The sequence below is a fragment of the Anas acuta genome, chromosome 3 (assembly GCF_963932015.1).
Source record: "Anas acuta chromosome 3, bAnaAcu1.1, whole genome shotgun sequence".
Lineage (NCBI taxonomy): Eukaryota > Metazoa > Chordata > Aves > Anseriformes > Anatidae > Anas > Anas acuta.
The window spans coordinates 113,160,014-113,184,319 of NC_088981.1; the positions used below are offsets into that span (position 1 = coordinate 113,160,014).

At 43.8% G+C, this 24,306-nt stretch overlaps 1 protein-coding gene and 1 long non-coding RNA gene across 3 annotated transcripts in view; one reads left to right on the plus strand and one right to left on the minus strand.

The window, feature by feature from the left end:
• The window catches only part of LOC137854864 (uncharacterized), a 17,866-nt gene extending 12,667 nt beyond the window's left edge, over positions 1-5,199 (plus strand). Inside the window, exon 5 of the long non-coding RNA XR_011095423.1 lies at positions 5,065-5,199. This is a non-coding gene — a long non-coding RNA (uncharacterized lncRNA). The remainder of the gene's footprint in view (positions 1-5,064) is intronic.
• CYP39A1 (cytochrome P450 family 39 subfamily A member 1) overlaps positions 1-21,491 on the minus strand; it is a 26,144-nt gene extending 4,653 nt beyond the window's left edge. The window contains exons 1-10 of one of the 2 annotated variants that reach the window (XM_068678814.1): positions 21,059-21,490; positions 14,947-15,082; positions 13,484-13,658; positions 11,880-12,029; positions 10,944-11,037; positions 9,407-9,505; positions 7,436-7,526; positions 6,080-6,213; positions 5,116-5,211; positions 3,358-3,446 (exon numbers count right to left, since the gene is read on the minus strand). In XM_068678814.1, the coding sequence (XP_068534915.1) occupies positions 3,358-3,446; positions 5,116-5,211; positions 6,080-6,213; positions 7,436-7,526; positions 9,407-9,505; positions 10,944-11,037; positions 11,880-12,029; positions 13,484-13,658; positions 14,947-15,082; positions 21,059-21,238 (1,244 nt within the window). In that variant the 5' untranslated portion in view covers positions 21,239-21,490. Of the gene's footprint in view, positions 1-3,357; positions 3,447-5,115; positions 5,212-6,079; positions 6,214-7,435; positions 7,527-9,406; positions 9,506-10,943; positions 11,038-11,879; positions 12,030-13,483; positions 13,659-14,946; positions 15,083-21,058 lie in introns of both variants that reach the window. The other variant, XM_068678815.1, reaches the window with a different exon arrangement.
• Positions 21,492-24,306: the final 2,815 nt, after the last annotated feature.

The window sequence follows — 24,306 nt, forward strand, 5'->3', positions numbered from 1 at the left end:
ACGCTTGTGGTATTATCAGATAAGAAACAGATTCTCTTTTACACATTTTACATTCCATGTCTCAGTTCCGCCTGTAGGTTTATCTGCAGTAGGAAAAAATGCTGTGGCTTTGTTCAGCTTCACTATTCAGTGCAGAACATGAATGTAGAGGCTGCCCCTGCTTTCTGGTGAAACTTTAGAGCAACTCTATCCCTCTGACACCCTATTTTAAAACAGCTCCTTATCATTAGGGTTTTTTTCCACTGTGTAAACATTTATGTTCTTCTAACACTTGCTGACTCGAAATAACTTCCTAGGAGTGAGAAGCCAGTCAAATATAGAAAAGGCTATATGACTAATTGTGCTATATAAAGTTATATAATACAGCTGGGAGCCTGATGACATCAGAGGAGATGTGACAGCGGGAGTTATTACTTAATGTGTCAGCATTAGAATGCAGCATGAAACCCAAGGGCATGATTTTTTTTTTTTTTCTGTAACATGCTCGGAAAGCTCTTAGTCAGTGCAGAGAAGATTTCAGATAACTACAGATGAACTCTTCTCAGCTATTATTTTTTAATGTCACTACGTACAAGAACTTTCTGCATTCAGCCACTTGCGTGTACCTGTGCCAGGTCAGGGGATTACTCATTTGCAGAATTTAGCCATATGTCTTAAAGAGCTAGTTAAAATAGTCAGACTGCCTTACTCTTCTACACAGTTTATTTTCCATTACCTGAGAGATGCTGGAAAACTCGGGAAAAAAAAGCTATTGGGGAATTCACCAGGGAGAAGAGCACATGACTGCACGTGGCGTCTGCCTGGATTTGGCCCGGCAGGTGTGAAGAGGGAGCTAATAAGTCCCACAAGACCCAAGATAACTTCTGCAGAGCTGTTCAGATCTGCACACTGAGCTGCCCCGTGCTCCGGAGTGGGAGGATGCTTGTTTGTTTTGGCGTAGCTTGAGACCCAAATGATCTCTGTGATTTCACATTGCAATCACCTTGAGATGGGGAGCTCTTGGTGACCTTCAGTTCAGGGGAGAGCAGTGCAGAGATACATGAATGGAGACTAGCTCCGGCCAGGCAGGACTTGCTGGCCCAAACTCGATGCCAACAAAAGTGGCTCCTTTCAGTCACTGCACTGTTGGCACGGTGCTGCCCTGGGCTCCTGATGGTGCTCCAGGGCTCCTGGTCCTGCCCCTGCAGCCCACCGAGATCTCAAAGTGCTTTTTCAAACAGGCTGCTGCTGTTTCTCCCCTCTGCAGAGATGCTGAGGCAGAAGGAGGGTACCACACGTCAGAAGGAGAGCTCAGGAGGAACCAGGAATGAGAGGCAAGACTGCAGTGTCCCAGTGCATCCCTCTCTCCCTGTCCATGTCATACTGAGCACAATCCGTGAGCTCTCTTGCAGCTGAATGCCCTTTAGTCCCCGCTTGCCTTTCATATTCATAACTGAGTCCTAAAGCAGTTTTCCTCTAGGAGCTCTGAGTCACAGATGCCTTCCTGCTTTATTTAGTGACAAGGGGGCCAACCAAGATGCACTTTCTCAAGTCTTGTCCCCAGTGCACTGCTGTGCACTTGTGTTCTGCAGCAACCCAGGAGCCCAGCTGGGCACTGAGATCCTGCAGTAAATGGAGGCTGAGAATGAAATCACAGCCCTTGTGCTGAAGGGTTTATAACATCAGTGTAAGATCAGAGACAATGGATGGATCCATGCAAGATAAGCACCAGCAACCAGTCTCCTGGTTAGACAAAAGTCATGTTAGACTAGCAGCTTCACTTTTCCCTTTGGTACAGAAATGGCTTTGTGGGAGTTTTTCCCATGTAGTTTACTAGATTATTTAACAAGTTATTTTCCAACTTTCAGTTCAATTACATTAGCTTTTGATTTCATGATAAGATTTTGCAATATGTGGAGAAAATGAAATGTTTAATACATTTCATTTATAAATACCAGTACTGAATTAAATGAAAACTCATCTGAAACCTCAAATAACATTGTTTCATTCAGCTATACCATGGACATCTGCAACCTGGGATCTGGATACATCCCTTCATTTAATTTCCTTTCTTCCAGGACTACCACATTATTATTCAGAATTACCACCAGAGAGTGTGGAGGTGTGTGATACCATGTGGCCTGCCAAAGGCTTTGAAAGGACTTTTTGTCTATCAGCAAGTGAAAGACTCTCCATCCATTGTCCAAGTAGAAATGTTATCATTTTCTTTTGAACCACAAAATTATTTTAGAGATGTTATCGGAGTCCAGAGAACAGCCAGAACAAAGAAATAGGTCAGTGTATATAAAAAAGCAGCTTTCAGAAACGTTATTTTGCAGCTTGTCCTCTACTTGTGGATGCCTCTTGTGACTTTTGCTGTTGCCCTTGCTGGGAATGAGGCTACACTCAGCTCATATTTAGCTCAGGAATATTGGATAAGCCATGGAGGTACAGCAGTGAGTGAGGACTTTACTTTGTTAAGCCAAAAGAGTGGATGCAGATTTATTCATTTTACTTATGCATACAAAGTCTTCACAAAATTTATCCGACACTCATGTCCAGCCTGCTATAGGGTACAGATTCAAGGTTCTGTTTCCTTCCAACACCCTCTGGCTTCCTTTACTGCATGTTGGGACTCTTGGATTAAAACGACCTGTTTTAAGGAATCTTGGTTATTTGCTGCCTAGAGCAGACCCGGTTCTGTAGGCAGAGAACTGAGCAAAGCGATGTTTTAACACAGAAACAAGGAGCAGCTGGCTCCCTGGGATTTGTTCCAGGAAGAGGGACCACAGAGAAAACAGCAGAAGGAATGCAGGAAGCACTGAGGCTGGCATTGCTGGGGGAATGGAGGAGACAGGATCTGCAATTTAAGCCATCGTACAATTGCGTGGGCCTTGATGGAAAGACGAGAGACTTAAACAGAGAGGAGCCATTGAAGACATTTGAAGATTAGCAAAAATGGCAATGGCATGGAGGATGGAAAAGTCTCAGACCAGAGAAATGTAAAGTTAGTTTGGAAGTGGTTTATGGTGACTTAAAAGCCTGCTGTGTCTGTGAAGTGGCATATTTGTACATGGAACAACTCCCTTGATGAAAAGGTGCCTCCAGCAGCAGCAGAGTTAGGCTTTTCTCCCTGGGGAATATCCCTTGGTACACTAGTCTCAGGTTCTGCTTTTGCATCGTGGCTTAACCTGCTTTTTCCAGGAACGAAGCCACTTTCAAATTAGTTTAAATAAGGTCCAGATAATACTGAACATTAGAACATTGACAAAGCAAAACAATGAAAACACTGTATCGCCAAGTGTAAGGGGAGCCCAGTTCAAGAGGGTTGTTCTCTGCAGGGTTTGGGAATAAATAAACCCCAGCTGTTTCACTGACCTTCCTGGACACTGATGCTTCCCTCCTCCAAATGCCACAAAGCTGTCCAAGAAAGCATTCTTCTCTAAATTTGCCTCTTTCCAACGATCCTGTGGGAAGAAACTTTTTTTTTCCAAATCAGCCTTATATAAATAAAGCTTAACTTTATTTCTCCAGGCTAAAAATGACCTTGAACAGCTAATCCTCAATACAAAGTTGCAGTAATGCCATTTTTTGAGTTCAACCTGTTAGCGTTAGAGTCTGTATTCAAAAGTCAGCAATAACTCGGGGAAACAAGTGATGGTCCCATCTGAAATATACACAGCTGCCTCCAAGTGCTGGAGAAGTTTTCTAAATCCACCCAAAAAATCATTCTTCCTATACATTCCCATTGTTTTAAATCCCACTTCTTGAGCTATTGACATGCCTATAAAAATGTGACCTCCTTTTAAATACACACACATTCAAAGCAGCTCTTCAGCCAGTGCCCTTCCTCAGCCACCAAGCTGTATCACAGCACACAAAGGACTCGTGTATCTTTCAGGCAAGCCGTATCTCAGGTGCTATGCACAGGAAAATTCAAGGTGTATGAGAAAAACGTGAGGATTACACAGCTTCATTCTCAGGTGCAAGCCAGTATGTGAGAAAATGGTTCAAAACTAACAAAAAGAGCCTATCTGTGCCCAGAGGGCTCCTTGTTCCAGAGGGTTTTGAGAAAAAAAACAAATAAGAAGAGCAGCAAGGCAATATTGGGTTAAAATTTGGGTGGACTGACACTGACAGAAGCACATTTTTTGAATCTTGGGTGATAGCCTCCAGAAACTCAGCACAACTCTACCAAGGCCTTCGAGTAACTTCGCTAAGTTTTTTGTGGCTAACGCTTCTGATGGAGCCCTTAAAGAAGCTGCAATCTTCTGTTTGTTTATCTTGGATTTTTTTCAGCTTGGGCTGTTTAGAGCTTTCTGAAGAGGGAATCTGTTAGCATGAAAATATAATAAAAGCAAGAAAAAAACTGAGGTGATGAAACAAGGCAATACAATTTGGAATGACAATATCCAAGGGTAACTGCCCTATTCCTTGTGGAAGAAGTACAAGTTTTAAACAACTTGTTTTTTTAGGAAGTTACTAGAGAAATAAGTCACTGCATCAGGGCTTCTGCTTGGGGTTTCAAAGAGGCAGGAACAGTTATGAGGGATTTCAAATCGGTGAAGAGTTTGCTAGAAGGGGAATTTTGTTTGAATTACTCCTTGATGTATTTCTAAAAAAAGACAAACTGCTCTGTAGAGGATGGTGCTAAAAAGAGCAGCTACAGGCCTGCCCACACGGCCACCTGGAGTGGAATAATAAGCAAGAAACTCTAGATGAGCTACTAAATTAGCTGAGCTAATATGTACCAGAAATCATCTGACTGGAAGGACCAGTGAACCTGGGTAAGTACATGGAGATGAGCTACACAAACAAATGCCAGGGAGAGCAGAGGACGTGGACCTTGTTTCCACACTGAAGTCAGTGGTGTCCTTCTACGGTGGGCTTTGAATAGAGCCCAAAGTGATACAAATGATATCACCAAGTGATATCTGGAACAGGTAACTGAACTTTAAAGTCTTGCTTACCCCTAGAGGCTCCTCCTGTCTGCGCACACATTCTCTGCACATGAGGCCACCCTCCAGCGGCTGGGAAATACCCAACTTGAAGCCAATTTGTCCCTGTGCTTTTATTGTGAAATAGGTGAAGAGGAGAAAAGACGACAAAACACCCACATCAGAAGTGACAACTTACAGGTTTGAACATTTCTGGGTCAGGAAAGTATTTTGGATTCCTGTGCAGCCAATACGGAGACAACATCAACATATCACCTGCAGGGACGGTGAAATTCTGAAAAGGAGAAAAAAACCTGAAGAAAAGAGAAAATCACGGGTTCAGCTCACAAAGCAATCTCTCCTCAGTACATCTCTTCCATCAGCAGCAATTCCTGGTGCAGGTGGTAGAGCCACGGTGGGTATATGACACATCTGAAGCTTCTTGCTGCTGCCATTTTTTCCTTAAGGGAGGCCTAAACAGCGGAGAATTTGGAAAGGCTATTTTTGTTCTAATTTAGTTTTTCAAGTGTGGAAATAATAGAAACATTATTTCTATCTTTCCTGCTTCTTGGTATGAGTGTACCACGTGAACTTATTTTTTTTCTAAACCTTTTGTTCAGCATCTCCTTCAAAATGCAAAGAAATTCATAGAAAGAGTTGTATGACAGTAGATCTCTGTGGGACTTCATTTCTTAAATGGGCAAGAGTGCCGATTCCTTAAGAGAGTGTTTTTCCCTCAAGCATTTATTTGTTAGACGCTTGATTGCTGGCACTTTCCTTCTGAATGGCAGTGAAGGGAACAAACAGAAGAGGAGCTTTATCAGTTACTGAATTATGGTTCCTTCTACTGTATTTGCTGTATATGGTTCCTGTTTTGTATACCTTCTGACTGTATCTCTTGGTTTAATTAAATTCAGTTTAAATTTAATTCATAGCTGAAGGTAAGACTGTGAGCAAGAAAAGCAAAACTGCACTTAAATTAATAATGTTTAAATTAATGATGATGAATAAATTTGTTAAGATGAAGAGAATATCATGTGAGACAGTGGAATATCTCTACTATCTTAATTTTATCTAGATCTTTTAAGAGGGATCTTTCTAGAAGAATCACAAAGCACCCTCTGAAGAAACAAAGAAACAACAACAAAAACCCCAACTCTCACCTGAATTCTTATTGGGTTTACAACTTTCTTGGTGATTGCACCCGGAGACCTCAGCCGTATGGCTTCCAAAGTGCACCATTTAATAAAAGGGAGGTTCTTTAGGTCCTCTTCAGAGACTTCTATTTTATCTTTACCTGTTGTGGCATGAAAAAGAAGACTCTGTGTAAAAACTGTATTTCATGCTTGTTTTGATACATGCTGATATGAATTGCTTTTGACTTCAAGACTTTAGGACCTTGTTTTCACCAAAAAATTTCTTTACATTTCTAAGTAAATGTAATTTCTTTACATTTCTAAGAGTGGTTGCACACTGGAACAGGCTCCCCAGGGAAGTGGTCACTGCACCGAGCCTGACTGAATTTAAGAAGAGATTGGACTGTGCACTTAGTCACATGGTCTGAACTTGGGTAGACCTGTGCGGTGTCAAGAGTTGGACTTGATGATCCTTAAGGGTCCCTTCCAACTCAGGATATTCTATGATTCTATGATTCTAAGTAAACAGAAACAGCCCAAGATTGGTAACAAAAGCTTCTGAAAATAATTTAATGCATCTGTGGTGGCTGTACTTATGGCACTGGTCAGAAAAGGCCAAACAAAGGTCACATTGAAAGTTAAGCATCCCCAGTCTTTTTTAGTAGTTTGGTAGGACACTGAATGGAAATCTCAGGGATTGTAGCACCAAGACAAGGAGCCATGGCTGAACTCTTGGCCTGTTAACACTAGAAAATAAATTAGAGCCAGGAGACAGGCTAGTTCATGATTGTCCTTATTGTTTAATTATCCACATTACCCAATTTGGTTTTGACCCATGTCAACTAGGAGTCTTCCAAGAAACTCTAAGCATGGTTCAGGGGAGTGGATGTGTGAATGACTGCACTCAGCAGGTGACTATTTTTTGAAGGAAAGAGATTAGTCATGTGGCAGTGAATCATGCTGGACAAACTGGCCTCAGATAAGAGAAAAGAGAAGAGTTCCTGGCCTGTTTTTCCACAGAATAGCTGGTGAGTATCACACAACGAAAAGCAACTGAATCAAAGACCTCATCTGACCCTACCAGAGCTGCACAATAAAAGCATGAAACTGGTTAATACAAAACTAGGCCTAAGGGATTGGTGTAGAAGGAAGACACAAGTACATGGTTCTTTTTCTACCTTCTCTTACTAACACCAAAGCTGTTTTTGCTTAAAAATAAGTCAAGAGCATTTGCTGAACACACAGAGCTGGACCCCATGTCTTTGGTTGTACCCTGAGCAGCAACATTCACTATTCCCAGTCACTGACCAAGCCTGCCATGTGCTGGGCCAACCTGGAATAAATCATTTTGAGGTTCCAGAAAAATGTAATCTGATTTATTACCTGCTTTGCCAAAAACAGAAGTCAGGTCTTCCATGGTTTTCTTGTAAATGGAAGGATAAGACAGGATGAAAACAAGGGTCCAAAATGCAATCTAAACAGAGGTGAAAGTACTTTAACTCAGGAATACAGAACAGAATTACAGTATCTTTGCAGCAAATCAGAGGCAGGTGACAACATTTGCAATGTCTGGATGTGCCTGTTGTGGCTGGGGCACACAGGGTACATCTACAGGCTCAGATCCTGGGAGATTAGGTCTGGTCATCTGCTGTGTACTTATCTTCAGTGAGCATTATACAGCTCTGGCTTTGAGCTTTGAAACACAGAATCCTTTCATTAATTTCAAGTAACTAGGTGTTACAATGAATTTATTAAACCATTGTGTGTGATTAGATTTAGCTGCATGAACAGAAAAAAAAATAAAATAGTAAATTCCTACTAAGATTAACAGAAATGAGGTTCAGTAGTTTGCAGGGCATTGTCACAGTGAAAATAATAGTAATAATTATAATAATAAAGAAAAAAAAAAAACAGGAAAAGTTTTAATTATCAGCAAAACAAGCAGTAGTATATCCCCTTTAGAAATAATTTGCTAACTGATCGTGCACTGAAGTTGAAAATCAAGAAATTTAGGAAAGGAGTAAATCCTCTTAAGGAGGATGAAACCAGAAGGCCTTGTAGCACTGCCAGGAGCCTCTCCCTTGCTGAGCCAGCGGGAGACCCAGCCCGCACGTAGACCTGGTCACGGGCCATCTGTGCTGGTGAGGGCTGAGAACTCTGCTATTTCCCAAATAGCCCCACGTGGACACAGCTCTCCTTCTGCAACACAAATCTGGTAGCTTAGTTTTCATGTACAGAGCTTGGACACTGCCTTCACTGCATGGAGGGAGAATTAAATTGTTTCAGAGAGGGTTTAACAAGGTTTAACTTGCTTCTAAAAAATCCCCTTGGAAGGTGAAAGGCTTCTTTTCATCATGCCCGTCACCGGAGCAGTGGCTTGTGACTATTCTGAGAAACAGCGAAATATCTGCATGTCTATTTAGAGCTGAATATTACAGAAGTAAGTAATGATAGTGTTATGGAAGGAATGTCAGTTATCCTGATAACAGACAGCAGGCTACGCCTCGCACTTGTACCAACGTGCGGATCTACAGAAACCTCACTGAAATGGATGAGGTTCCTTTGGGGTAAACTGCAGCATTACCCAACCTACAAAACCCATAGATATATCCAATAGAAGTACATATAAAAATAACTCACTATCATTTTTTTCCTAAGTCACATCTGTAAAGGGCATAACTGTGCTGCAAAGGGCTTAGTAGTCACGGTAAATAAAGGATGTGTTTGCTGCTATGGATTTTTGATCTGAGAAATTCCTATAAATGTCTTTGGTCAGCTTAAGCTGCGTTAGATACATTGGGCTTGTTAGTATAGATCTATCTGTGTCATTAATCCATCAAATCAATATCTAACGCGGAGAAAACTTACATGTAAGTGGCAGTAAAATCAAACTATTGTTTTTCTTGCCCTGAAGCAACGCTGGAAGTTGTACAGCACATCCCCCAAAGCAAAAGACCCAAACTCACTCAGGGATATATCCACAGGTGAAGTTCCCCTATATCACGCTTCTGATACTCTTTACATAGAATATTTAAAACAGATAATACAGCCACCGTGTTTCAAAATGGAGTTAGATGCTTCTCACAGCTGAAGACTGTGACCTTAATAGCTATGAGATACATGCTCCCCAAATGTTATGATAAGGGAGATTATAATTTAGGAAAAGTACGGGAAGAGCTTTTCTTGTCATTGCTTCTGTGACATTGCAACCTGAGTATGTTTGTAGAGATGTATGTGGGTGTGATAATCCCTTCTTGGAATACATGCAGTGTGTGTGACCTCTGGTTCAAACTCTTTGCTTCCCAAATGCAGGCTTTTGAACAGGCAAGGTGTTTTTCTAGCTGATGTACTTACAGGCACAGCATTTGCTTGGGAAGCCCAGAGCATTAGGAGACCATAATTGGGAGCCAGATGTTTTCCTTGTAAATTATCCAGGAGATGCTGCAGTAGAGTCTGTTACAAAATAAATAGTATTTCCAAAAACATATTAAAATCTAGTTTAGGGCAGGGCTTAACAGAATTCAAGGATATGACATAAGACTATTTTATCACTGAGAAGTAAGGTTAGTTATGGGTTGTTTGCAGTCAGAAAGCAAAAAGATGAAAGTGAGACTCATAGGAAGAGGGCCAAAAGAAGTCAAGGCACCATGTGAATCCCTGCTGAATACTTGCCCTGCCCTCCATTTTCTTACAGTTTGCAGGGGATCTTACTTCCTCACTCTCCATTTTTGCTTGCATGTGCAAGAAAGAAAAAAGATTTTTTTTTTCTTTAATTCCTGCTCCTGTCTTTTGAAGAGCCTACACACTGGTTAGAACAGACTGAATGAAAGGAAACGAAGATGTTCTCTCTGTTCCTGCCAAAGAGGTGACTGCTATGAAGAGATGGTCTGATCTATCAGCAAAGCCCTGAGTTATAAAAGAGTTCCAGGTGCTTTGTTAGCAATCTAACCAGGGACTTTAATAGCTTTGAGATTATAGAGACTGTGTAATACTCTAGCTCCAGTTTTTGTTTATAGTATTTCCTTAAATGTAACCCAACCATTCATTTAAGACAAAGTTTCTTGTCTGGTTTTCAGAGGGAAAAGGCTGATCTTGAATAAAAAAATGATCACTCTTTTTCCAAATTCTCTACAACGCTATGGGCTTCCTATTTCTTGCACCTTCTTACCTCCCACCATTCCCTTTCCAGCCCCCAGTTTCTTTCCACCACTCTGTTTTATTTTAAATAAGAAAATACAGTATGTGAAGCTTTTAAAGTCTAAATAAAATTTGGTTTGTTTAATGATCTGTTCTGTAACCATTCAGTTGATCAAGACTCCCAGGCCAGTCCGCCCTCGCACTTGTCAGCCGTATTGACAGAATTCCTCCCATAGCTAAGGAGAATAACCAGGGGGACAACTTATCACGGCTTTGACACAATCAATATTTAGGGTACTTGGCTTCCAATCCAGTTATCTGTTTTTTTTCCCCACTAATCTGGCTGCTGGAGGATCTAATCAGTCTACACCAAGGTTTAAAATAGTACATGTGAGGTTTTGAAATTTCACAGCCCAGTGCCCTCAGAGAAACAACCAAAGAGACTTTCCCTCACCTCTTTCAACTGCTCGCTGTAACTGCGATACCAGAGGCTAGCTACGGGTCATTGCGCTGATCCCTTGGTGTAAAATTCCCTGAAGATGTAAAGCCTCGGAAGCAAACTAAATTGAGGAGTGGGGCTCAAGAATTATGGCTCTGACCTATGTAGGAAACAGCAATACTGGACAGTTGAGGTATATCTATAAAGGCTGACATGTCTGGTACATTTCTCCCAGTACAGAAATAAATCCTGCCCTTCATTCCTTCAGTCAGAATCTGCAGCAAAGTCATCTTTTTCATAGCCTCGGATGTTTACCTTGGACGTGGTCTCTGAAGGGTTGGTCCTTTCAGCATCCGACACTACTTTCTCAAATAATTTTAGAAGCCATTTTTTGGATTTAGACCAGTTCCTGTACAGAAAAGCAACAAACAAGAAGCACTTAACCGAGGCAGCACAAACCAACGTTTCCTTTTCCATGAGAAGGACTCCTTGGTTTCTTTCCAAGAGCCCCTAGGCAGCAGCCAGTTGATGAATGGTCAGTCTGCCTGGCAGTGGTGTTGACTGATGTGAGGAACAGCACGTCTGAGACCTTCATAGCCAGGACCTGTTACTTGAAACCCCTGGATTTTCACAGTTACTCCACTAGAGGTTTCATTCTGACTTTGGACAGACCGCTTAGGTCTATGTTTTCAAGAACAATCCTCTCTGAGAAAACAAAGGTCTCTTTTTAGAGTATCCTCAGTTCTCTCTGAAGGTGACTGCGAGGTGCTCAAGATGCTGACATGGCCCCAGGAGCACTGACGGGCTCTGCAAGCTCTTTCCTTGGGTTTTGTCTGCCTCTACCCAAGGTGAGCTCCGCCACAGTGCCGCTGTGTAACCTGCGGGCAGAGTGCCAGCAAAATAACAAAGGTGTGAGAGAGCAGAGAGCTGCCTCACTGGAGATGCCCTCAGCTTGGGAGTTACATTTAGGCTCAGCTCTTTCCCCTCTGCCCAGTTCTGTGCTGCTCCCTGCCAGGTCCACCTGGACCCTGCCCCCCTGAGCAAGGCTGCCTCCAATTTGTGCCAGGAGAAATAGATTGGACCAGGCCAGGACTTTTCTGAGGCATCCAGCTGAAGGCCTGCATGAGCCAAGGATGCATCACTGCTAAAGACAGCGCATCACCCTCCAGGAGAACGTCCCTCATGGTTGATATCCCAGCAAGAAAAATGCCCACAATGGGCACACCACAGTTATCAGCCCCGTTCCCTTACCTCAGGAAGCACTCTGGCATCTGAGAAGCGTATTCGAAGTCCTCATCGTACTTCTGAAAATGTTCTTCGAACTCCTTGAGTTCGCTCTGACTTGTCGGGCAGATGCCTTTCCCAAACAGAGTGTTCACCACTGCTGGATACATGACGTGCCTGCAAGGACGAGATCCCTGTGACTTACAGGAGATGGGAGAGCTCTTGGAGCAGCCCTAGGTCAGGTCTCACAGCTGTCACAGATTTTAAGCAGGGGCTGGTTGATGCACAGACCTCAGGGAAGTCCCCTGAACGTGGCCAAACTTCAACACCTGGTACTTGAACAGTGGCAGAAAGGCTCTGGCAGCTGAAGTCCTGTTCTCCCTAGTAACCACCCCTCTGATTTCAGGTTAGCTGTGTGGACCTCCTGGGCATTGCACAACCCTTTCTGCAACCAGACATCCAGGGAAATCCTTCCTTTGGCTGTGGTTTTGCTGGACAGAATGACACTTTCCTGTTTTCTTTTTGTCTCACCCCTTCCCAATTTGCTCCTTTGTTATCCTGCAAACCCCGAGCTCCTTTCCCAGGCCCCTTCATCTGTACTCCAGCTCCACAAAAGCCTTATGCAGTCTTTGCTGGCTTCCAGCTACTTCTGCAAGTGTATTTCAGGCAAGAGCTTTTGCTTTCTTGCTTTTCTAGAGATCACAGGGAAGCTGGAGCCACCTGCTGGCTCTATGGTTGCAACTGTTGTGGCCCATGGGCTGTGCAGGTGCTGCTGTGGCACAGAACAGGTCTGTCCCTGCCCTCAGATACTTGAGCCCAGGGAAAAGCCCACAGATGGATTCAGGCGGGCGAATAATCACAGAAACACAGAATAACAAGAAAAGGTGAGCCAATGCTAGCAGAACAAGCAGTGGTGTAGCACGCTACCCATTTGAGTTTTTCACAAGAAACAGATCTGACTTTGATCTCAGAGGGGGAACATCACGGGATGTGGAGGTTTGCACCCCATTATTGAGACCATTGGGATGGAGAGATGGGAGGTTTCAAAGACCCTTTTCCCCACCTTCTTCCCCCATTAATCAAAACTGCATTAAGTGAGCTGACAGGTGCTCAGTGTTTTAGCTGCAGTACAAGTCTTAGAGACAGCTCCAAGCCAGAGGCAATGTTCAACTGGTAGTCCTGATGCACAGGCAAGGTGCAGGTGTTCCTCAAGGTGCTCAGGAAGGAGGAGGAGTTAAAAGCTGTGTTTTTGTCCCACAAAACTGTCAATTAAGGAATTTTTTTACAGGAAGGATGAAGTTCCAGCACCACAAAGTCAACACCAAAGCTCTTGTTTAACAGGGCAGGGCTTGGCTTACATGGAAAGTTTTTAACCTGCTGAAGATGAAACATTTTGTCTGCTCTTCATGAACACGTAAAGCTTTCATCCCATCTTTTGGGAAACGAGACTTGTTGGAAGATGCTCTGCTATTTCTTCAAAGTAAGTAATTCAAATGTTTCCCCTAGCTGGGAGCGATGAGCATCCTGACACAGATTTCCTACGACCTGCGAGCCTGTGCTCCACCTGCTTTATTTTAACATCTCTGCTCCCACACAGGATGCCTACGCATTAGAGCTGTAAATTCCCTTACCTTACCAGGTCATTCAGGTCTCCTGCGCCCTTGGTGCCCAGGTGTCCCATGTGCTCATGCAGTTCCCTACACAAAGTGCCCGTGAACATGTGCAGATTAGAAGGACCCATTTTTCCCTTCATCATGCTGTACAGGGTACCGTGATTCTGATAAAAGGCTTCTGCAGGAACAGAAACTAAATACGAAAAGAAATAGAGAAGTTTGGGAAGTATTCACCAAAAGAAAAGAATGAAAATTTTTTCATGCAATTTGTGACTCTATGTGCATTAACCCTCATTTTTCTGGAGTGAAACTCCCAGAAACATTTGTTCTCACCCTGTAAATATTTAGGTGAGACCCCTGGCTTCTACCAGTCTAGTATCTTCCTGCCTCTGGCTTCAGTCCCAGAACCAGCAATCAACAGAGCTCCCCCCAGCTTCAGTGGGGATGTGCAGAGATGCACACACACTCTGTACATGGACAAAACCAGCTGAAATGGAAATTAAATGAACCCAGTGAGAAAAAGTTTGGGTCTTTACACTAGAGCACAACCTCTCAGTCATACAAATAGAGGCTGAGAGCTGGGACTGCTCAGCCTCGAGAGGAGCAGGCTCAGAGGGACCTCATCATATGAATATATGGTGGGGGCAGCAAAGAAGATAGAACCAGGCTCTTCTCTGCAGTGCCCACTGGCTGGACAAAAGGCAACAAGCACACGTGGAAATCCAAGAACTTCCACTGAAACATAAAGTTTTTTTATTGTGAGGGTGGTCAGACACAGGAACAGGCTGCCCAGAGAGGTTGTGGGAATGCTCCAAACCCTGCTGGACAGGGCCCTGAGCAACCTGCTGTAGGTGACCATGCCCCGAGCAAAGGCTTGGTCTAGACCAACTCCAGAGGTAACTTCCAGCCTCAGGGATTCTGTGATTTAGTCTCTCTGCCCATTTTTCTTTCATTTCACACCCCGAATTACCAAATTAGTTAAAGTAATTCCTGTCAGTGCAATTCCACAGATATGAGGACACATGCTGAAGGAATATGCCACTGACAATGGGATATACACCACAGCCCTTTCAGATGACTGTTGTACTACAGGGTAACAACTAAACATTGCGATAAACTGATTTGCAAATTAAGTGAGAGAACAACACACTATTGCTCCAAACCTGTTACACATGGGTGGGGTGTCTGGCTGCAGGATAGGACCTGATCTCTGAAAGGTGCTGCTTGATGATAAGACAAGAATTGTCCCTGGTTCAGAAACCTCTGAATCCTTGTGAATGAACCCAAAACACTTCGAAGACTTGCAGTGCTGGAGCTACATGAAGGAATTCCATTTCCCCTGAATTCTGGAGCATGGTCATGGGTTAAGACAGACATTTAAGACATGATCAAAACTTGATGGGCTTTGGACTGGGCCTTTAACATTCCTGGGCAATTAGATTTGATTCCCATTAAAAAAAAAAGAGCAAGAGCTCGCTTACCTGCATTCTCAACAGCTTGTTGCACTGCCTGTTCAAAATTTAAGTCTTTAGAACTAAAAAAGGCTTCAGCTCCCTCTTCCTCAGTCACAAAAGTAAATCGTTTTCCCAGAGCGAATACTGTGAATACAGGCCCGTGCTGGAACAGAGAGAGACTTCGTGTTACTTTTACTTTATTGCTAACGTGTTTTAAGGGAGCCCCAGCAGGGGACAGGCCTGTGGGGAAGTCAGGGGAGAGGAGCTGCTCCTTTCAGCTCTCTGCACGCCTTGGCTCAACAGCACATGAAGATGAAGATGCATCAGAACAAAATCTGCAGACTCACTGATTGGTGACATTACAGGTGCCTGCCTGACCTCTTGAGGAGCAGAAGAGATTCCTTCCCTGAGAGCAGTATGGCACGTTTGAGTTATTCTACAGTTCAAACAGTATGGCCTACCTGGATTTAAAGAACCAAGTGATAGATATCTACAGCATCCCTTGGCTGCCACAGCAAAGTACCCACATCACAAACTCCATAATCCTATCTATTTCAGTTCATGATTTCCTAACAAAAACTCCCCACTCCTGCATCTTTTAACTTTTTTTTCATTTCCTAGTTTAAAGGGTCTGCTAATACCAGTGGTATCTTTCTTGTACAGGTGCTTAAGGATTAATCAAAATGGTTAACAAACTCTTAGATTAGTTGGAGTTTGTTAAGCTTTATATTCAGGGAAGGTTTTTGACAGCATAAAACGGTCTTTTATTCTCTCTTAAACTTCTTCCCTTAATCTAGTATCTTAGAGTCCTCTCAGAACTTTCAGCAATACACATTTACTTCTGAATTCTTCCATTATGAAAAAGATCACCGATACTTGTAGATACTTCAAACTAGCAAACAAGTCTGCACAATCTACGGGCTGTCAGATTCAGGCATACAAATCAAAATTAGGAAATGAAGCATCTTTTCTGTCTTTTCCTCAGTGAAGGTGATTTCTGCTCAGAGGCAAAAGCCTTGGATGGAAATCAAAAGCCCAGCACTGATGTTTGTCTGCACAGCAGTCTTTTGGCAAAGTTATTGCACAAATTGAGTGTTTTGGGGCTTTCATAGTCTCTAGCCACATCAAGGAACTCGATTTTCTCTTGCAGGTTATAATGCTGACAAGAGTGTTAAAAAGTTTTCAGTTTATCTGTTTGGAGTGCTGAAAAGCTTTGAATCCACTTTGCCCACATGGCTAATGTCATTGACTTCAACCATGTCTTTTGTTGTTTGGGTCTGTATTCGAAAGCCTGCTCCATCAAAAGCTCTTTGAAGCCAAGAAAAATATTCTTCCTGACATCATTTGAATTTTGATTGTGTCCTTCAACTGTAAATTATTAAAGAAAGAAAGAATGTTTAAACTCTCTGGGTGATAATAAATAAAATATTGTTTTAATAACAGCTAGTTTGCTAAGTGTTTTTTTTGTTTTCATGGATAACAGCATCAGGCTTGGTAAAAGTCAAGGAGTTTGCACTGTGTTTGTCTCTTTCTGAATTTGATATTTTTATAGCTTTAAAATGTACAGTAAAATGTATTTAAATGAATTTTCAAATAAAAAAAAAATTTGAATTAGTAACTACCTCCAAACAAACTTAATTATTTAATTACGGTCACACTCTATTAAAGACTGGGACACATTTCTGTATTTTAGGTGAGGAAGATGCCCAAGCTCCCATCGCAGTCGATGGAGATATTGTCTACATGGTGGGGGGAGCCTAAAGCCTGATTCAGCTAACCAGCTACAGCACACCTCTTATGATGAAGTGAGCTGGACTGTCCTTAGGCTCCACTGGACAGGGTGAGGTATGTGTCCACTGCCCCTTGGTAAAGCTAGACACCAAGCTCACCTGTAAACACCTACACAAACAACCTGGTGTTAAATCCCATCCAGTCTACTGCCATTTATTTTAAATAGTTCAAATTAAACCTGTAGTAAACACAATTAAAATTGGAAAGCTCCATACAGGACCTCCTGTACAAGTCAGCTTAGAACAAGTCAGCTTAGTTGAACAGCACAGTGATGGAGGATATTAAAAGTGACGTCTTTCAGAGAGCAGAATTCTGTGTCATGCAGGAAAACACAAATAACTATAATATGTGATAACTTAAACGTACAATTAAAATACATCAGACTGAAAAAAGTTTGAGGATTGAGCTGCTAATGGCAATGTCCCCCCAAGACTAAACACTGCTCTGAACGTATTGGGTGCAAGGAGTCTCCCAGCGTGGTGCAGAGTCTGATAAATGCTCAAGGTGTAAAGAAACCATGGGAGGGAGAAACATCAGTTCGCAATTGCATTGGATTGAGACAAGTTTCACCCTGGAACCTTTCTCTGGGGGTGATGGACTGAGACTATTTTCAAAGGAAGTATTAAATATAATGTATTAAATCTAACAGGCTTGCAATTACTTAACCAAGTGCCAGGTCAATCAGTAATAAATATTAAATTTTCTAGAAGGATTGACATATGCAGTTGCAGAACTACCTACCTGATCTGTTAAATCACCCCCAGTGCCAGCAGAACGACAGGCAAACATGACACCTTACTAAAATGCTCCTGAGGGAGGAGCTGGGAAGCTTCACAGAATCATTCCAGCACTGCTCCAATTTTTATAAGCATTAGTGAAGATCAGAATAGGTAGTGGATGTACTGGAGGAGAGCCCAGTGCTCTCTATAAAGAGATAAAGACAAGTGGCCTTAAACATTTTACTAAACAGCTTACAAGGAGGAATGAAAAGTTTGATGATAGTCTGGAGATATTTGGGAGTTTAGAGCAAACTGTGAAGATAAACATCACGGAAGTACCAGAAGAATCACATTCTGACATGACTCCAAGATCTATTATGCAAGTGATAATGAGAGCTTTCATCTTCCTAGGAAAGGAGTGGAGAAAGGGCAGCAAGCATCTAAACCTCGTGCCCACACCTTTAATTTAACAGGTGTCTCCGCCCATTCCGTCTTGGACGGGATATATTGAGATAGAAAATGTGAAGGGATGCAAAGGAGGATGAACAGCAGTATGGAAACTTCAAGAAAAGAGTAATGATTCCAAGTTTCTCACATTGCAAAATCAAGTGGGCACCGATTAGAAGGTAGCTGGTTTAAAGCTAGACAAAATACTTTCTTCATGAGGTGCCTTGGTAAATTACAGCTTCAGGGCCATGGGATGCTATGGAAGCCAAAATGCACAGGGTAACAAAAGGGGTTAGGCTAGTGTAGTTAGATCACTTGGATGCAAATCCCAGCCTATCAAGTCCCTAAACTCTTGACAGCCAGAAATTTGGAGGGAAAAGCAGAAGGCGGTATACGCTCATCTGGGTGTGCATCTACCAAGAGCGACTGCTCGAGCCAGATACCTGAATAGACAGACTTGTCATCTGTCCTGCTGTAATTATCCTCATTTTCTCATGTAAGAGCATCAGCTGCTGGAGCAAGCTGCCCAGCAGCTCTGGATTTGCCACTGTTGCATTACGGGTGGGTTCTGATGGAGCAGGGGTACTGCCTGCCACCACTGCGCTCCCACCTACTTGCTCTGGGCGAAACAGGGCTTGAGGAGAAGACCTGCTGCTACACAGAGGCAGAGAAAGCAAGATGAAAATCCCGTTTGCATTTAGGGTCTTCGAGGCACTCCCAAAGAACAGGGAACACCGCACCAAACAGCGTTTGAAATTGAAGCCGGGTGGCTTCAGGAGGAAGAGGTGGTATCTTTTAATAGACCAGAGATGAAATATTTTATTAGAGCAGGGAATTTTGCTTTTGTTAGAGCCACTCGTGACACATGGGGGAAAAAGTGACAATTCTCCCAGCCCACATACTCTTCTATAGGAGGAAAATGGAGGCAGCAATCTTCAAGCAAAGCGCGGACTGGCAGCAAAGGAAATCTGGTGTGCTGCCCCAGCACCTGAGGGAAGAAGCAGTGAAGGAGAGGCAAAAAATAAGACAGCAGTGAGACTATTTAACCCTTCAGGACAGAAAAAGAAATGAATGCCATTGTGGCAGGCTGAAGGACTAATCTATGAGAGTAAGCTTCTAAGTGTGAAAGTCTCCTTTGACAGTACCAATCCTACGCAGCTGGGGAGCTTTCACACTGCCTGGAGCCTGTTTCTGAACAGACTTGTTCGTGTTCAGCTTGCTCGTGCTAAGGACACTTAACCCTTTTCTGGCAGCATTATGGAGCTTGAAACTATTGCAGATGTATTTTGCAACCCTTGCAATGCCTGGTAACAACCCCTTTGGCAGGCAGCACCTGTTTTATTTGGCTGCACTGTGCAGCAGTGCTTAGTCCTTTAAAAAGGAGCAGGCAGGAAAAGGCTTGTCTGTCCTGGCCTCAGTACAGAGAGGGAGGCAGGTCACCATGTGGGAGGATGTTGAGGTGCTGGACTAAGGAAACAGTTGAAAGAAAGGCGCTAAGAAGCAGGAGACTATAAGAAAACAAAAACAAAAGCCTTTTCTTTCTGCTTTATCTCTTTCTGCTTTTTCTCTTTCTGCCTTCTCTCAAGCTTCCCTTCATTAAAATTGTTTCTTGGTCTAGTTTCTATCTTTACAAATGCTGACCTTTGGGGTTCTGAAGTCCTGCAGGTGTTGCACAGCAGGAGCTGCCACAGCACCAAGTGTGGCCTACGGGAACACAGGGAGATCAACACCAAACTCAAGAGGAGCCAGAGCTGCCAAGTGTGTGTTTGTATTTCAGTGTGTTCTTTAATGTGCAGAAGTTTTGCTCATTCAAGATGTAAATGAACCTTCAAGCAGGACGCTTCTGTCTGGTTTGTTTTAAAAATTTAATCTGAGAGACTTTGTTAACAGCTTCCTAGGGAAAATAAAAAAAAAGCAACTAAAGGAAGCTTATGTCATCACAAAATATCTGTCCCCAAAGGGGATTGCACTGGAAATGACAGTTTAATCTGGCTGCCACCAGGATATGTTTTCAATGGAACAAGGATCTGCTCTAATAGCCTCGTAACAGAAGAGCCAAAGAAGCACTATGACAGTTTTTCAAGCGAGGCTTGATCATTTTTTTAAAGTATTATATGACATGGTTCCTGAAATGTAGGAGAATGGACTTGAATGAGGTTTCAGTCTGAAATTTCTGCTCTTGGATGAATGAAAATTACTGATCATGCTATGCACAGATGAAAGATGTAAGAAGAACATATTAATACAACCCTACAGTGCACCCAATGTGCTTTATTACAATGTTCACAGCTCGTGATGCTCTTCTTACACCTCAGTCAGCTGATTATACTTGGACCTCAGTTTCCATTTAACACTCTGAGTTTTTAACACCCACAACTGCAAAGAAGTATTTATAAATATGAAATATAATAGTTAAAAAAAAGAAAGCAGATTTTAAACATCCAATGTTCATTAATGCTTTTGTCAAATTTCAGGATTTTAGAGCTGTTTCATTTTTAGATAGTGTTTGCAAGTAGTGGGCCGTGTGGTCCTTCAGTACTGAACACCTGGGGCTGAAAATATTGCATCAGGAGCAGGTGACAACATCACCGCATGAAAACAGGAACGTGGATTTTATGTCAGTTAATATTAGCTGTCCAGAATTTAGGTATCTAATCGAAATGAATTGTTTAGGCTCTTGCTGTATAGACAGACAGAGAGAAAGACACATTCTCCGTGGGTAAATCTTCACAACCATCTTTGGTACATTTGTTAGGAGGACAAAGTTGCCTGCCAGGAATGCCTGTGCCTCTCCTGAGTGCTGTGCGATGCTAGCTGATGCTTAAAAATGTCCCCTAAGTTAAGGTACAAAAATAATTAGGCTCCTGGTCCCAGCATCTGCCACAGGGCTGCCTGAATTATCTGAAACCACGATTAACACGTAGCCAGACTGCACAAGCAAAACAGCAGCGGAGCCGAGTCTGAGCAGGGCGATCCCAGCACAGAGCTCGGACCGTGGCTGAGCAGGCTTCCTGACACAAAGCCCAGCCCTCACCAGCTCAGTGCTCCCGACCTTACAACGCGTGACAGGAAAGGGCTGATCGCTTTTGCCAGGTTGAAACTTCAAGCACAAGTTTTTCCTCGCCTTCCCCCCTGCAGGAAGCGCACACACCCAGAGGCAGGCACGCCGCCGCAGCCCTTACCTTGCTTCTGGCTTGCTCTATAAACTCCAGGGGAGCTTTCCCAAACTGGAACGCGGCTCCAACCCACGGGATCCAGCTCCCGATGCAAGGAGGGCAGCTCGGGTTTCTCGGCTGAAACAAAAACCACTTGACAATAACAACAAGTCCCAGGAGCGCTGCCAAGAGCACAGCCAGAGCCATTTTGCCTCTCACTGCCTGCTGCAGCGGCTGCTCCGCCTGCCGCAGCACCCTGCAGGGCCAGGATTGTCCCTGCCGCTCAATAAGGGCTCTTGTGTCAACCTGGCCGGCTGGCTGCCACCACGGAGACACAGGGACAAAGCAGGAAGCAGCCTGGGGAACAAGCCCCTGCTGTGAAAAAGGCAGAGCAAGTTGTCCACCGCTCCGGGATGAGGACCAGCTCTGCTGTTTGCAAAACTTTGACGCTGCTGTGCCAAATCCCTGCACTTTGCACTGGGGAGATGTGCTGGGGGGTTGCTGCAGTGCTGCCCGGGCAGCCAAGGACGCTGCCAGGGACACCGTGGCAAAGCAGCAGGTCACTTTTCTCCATTAAAAAAATATTTTTAGCAATAAGAGTATTGCAAAACAGAGGCTGGGACTTGCAGACATTTAGCCTTCAACACGGCAGATGACAAGGAGTATCTGCAGACATCTCCTTAAGCGATGAGCCTCAGGAAAGGTCCCTCTCACCCAGCCAAGCTCACGTCTTTAGGGGCTTCGTTAAGTCAGCACCCAGAGCCTTTATCTGCTCCTCAGGCACTGGGCACACTATTAAGTATCACATATATTACTATCAGACACATCATTATTATAAATTGTGTTATCTGAAGCATGGGCCAGCTAGCAGAAGGAAATGAGACGCTCCATGATCTCCCACATCCATTTATCCCAGCCATCCCAGGCATCTTTTAAAGCCTTCTGTGCTGGGGTGACTGGCTCGGTAGAGGGGACAGCAGTGGATGCTGTCTCCCTTGATTTTAGCAAGGCTTCTGACACCATCTCCTACCCCAAATTGATCAAGTACATACCAGGTAAGCGGACAGCAAGCATGGTGCACCCTAGGGGTGGATGCTGGAACCGCCACGGTGTAATGTCTTCATCAGTGACCTGTGTGATGGGACAGAGAACACACTCAGCAAGTCTGTAGATGGCACAAAACCAGGAGCAGTGGCTGACAGCCCGGGGGTATGTCACCCAGGACATCATCAGGGTGGAGAAACGGGCTGACGAGAACTTCATCAAGTTCAGCAGAGGGCAACATGAAGTCAGCGCACAAGGGCAATGTGAATCAGGCTGGAGATGTAAGCCTCATAATCAGGGAATTGCAGAATGGTTCAGGTTGGAAGGGAGGCTCCTGAACCTCTGGAGGTCATCTGGGCCAACCCCCAGCTCAAGCAGGGCCACCTCATGTATACTGGCCTAATACTGGAGGATATTTTCACTACATGCACAACCCAAGCAGTGAGTGTGAACTGATCTCTATGCACAGGCGAGACAAGCCCCGAACACATTGTGAGGATGTTAATTGAAGGCCTTTGTGTTTGTTTTCATTTTTGTTTAGCTTAGCTTCTGCTTCCTGGGAAAGATCTGGTGAGGAAAAGAGATCCTATGTCAGCATTATTGTGAGGAGGACACAGCCAGTATGGTGGCACAATTGTCACTAACAAGCTGCCTCAGACTAGGTCTTAGTCCTGATTAAGATAATGTTTCATGTTTGTTTTCCAATGGAAAGTGTCACAGTCCCCACTGCTGAAGGCAGGCTGGAGGAGTGGGGCAGTCTGGCTGCCTTGTGCAGCAGCACCCAGCCCTCCCTGGCCCTGCTGCTGTGCCTCCATCATAGCTAAAGCCCATGCTCCCTTCCCCTGCATGCAGCCTGAACTGACTTTGGACAGAAATCAGAAACTGCTGTGTCACTACAAGCCAAATTAAATAAATACTAAGGGTTTTCTTTCCTAGAGCTGTTTCCCTCAGGATTTGGGGATAAATAAAACCCAGATGTCGAGAGCTGCTGCAGCAAACGCTCATCTCCAGCTCAGACTCATTTGTGTTCCTCAGTGCTGTCCCCGGATCAGCCTGGTTGAAAAAACAGAGAACTTCCCCAGACGAAAAATGACCATGGAGTGATGTTCCCTCCATAGGAGGGAACATCATGCTAGGCTACAGGGTTTACTTTAAGGAGGGCTCTAGTTGGCTTCCAGTCCCTAAAGCATGGTTACAGAAAGGACAGAGAGAGACAGTTCCCAGAGGTGCACATCTGAAAGGACGAGAAGCCACGGTTATAAGCTGGAACCAGGCACGTTTGTGTTAAATGGCAATCAACCTTCCTCCCATTTTCATCAGCAGCCAGGGTGTTTTGTCGGTGCTTTGTCCCATCACAGCACAGATTCTAACGAATTCTAACCCAACGAGGGATCCAATTTAATACTGATTATGGGTGACCCACAACATAAATTCATCTCACTTGCCCTGGATATTTTACCTGCAATGCTCCCTTCATTTGTCTCAATTATTGTGACCTGGAACGCATACCAAAATGTTAGTTAGGTCTGGGGGGTGGTTCTCGGATGATTTCTGTGTCCTAAAAACCCTCAAATCCTCAGCGTGAGGATTAGTGATTAATGGCTAATGATTAACTCAGTGATTCAGCTGAGCTTTAATGGCAAATGAAGAGCTTCTCTTGAGCAGCCCGTGCCTTATTTATTTATTCATTTTCAGGATGAGAACAAAATGTGCCTACATTAACCTAAGAGAAATTAAGAATGGCACATAATCACTGGGGTTTCAGTGTTCATCCAGGAAAAGCTTGAAACTTCTGACATGCAGGGGTTTGGCAGAGACCAGCTCCTGCCCTCCCAGGTTTGCGTGCCCCTTGTTCAAATTGCACAGCTCCGTGCCGAGCCCCCACAATTTCCCCAGGGAACTGTTGACAGTGCTAGATAGCCTGTTCTTCAGCTCAGCATGTATGTAGCTGCTGCTAATTTTGCTTTCATTACACCAGATCTGGATCAATTAAATCTGTCTGAAAGCAGGCAGCGACGGTGCCTGCGCAGCCATTTGGCACCGGGACGCTCTTTGGGGACGATGTCGGTGACAAAGATGGTGCAAACTGAAACACCCCACAAAGCAAACAGCCCTGCAGCTGCTCTCATCATCTTGACGCCTTGTTAATGATTTTTTTTTTTTTTTTTAACGTGAAGACAAGTGTCAAAATTGTGTGCTCCCAGCCTGCTGGCAGGGGGCAGTGCTGCTGC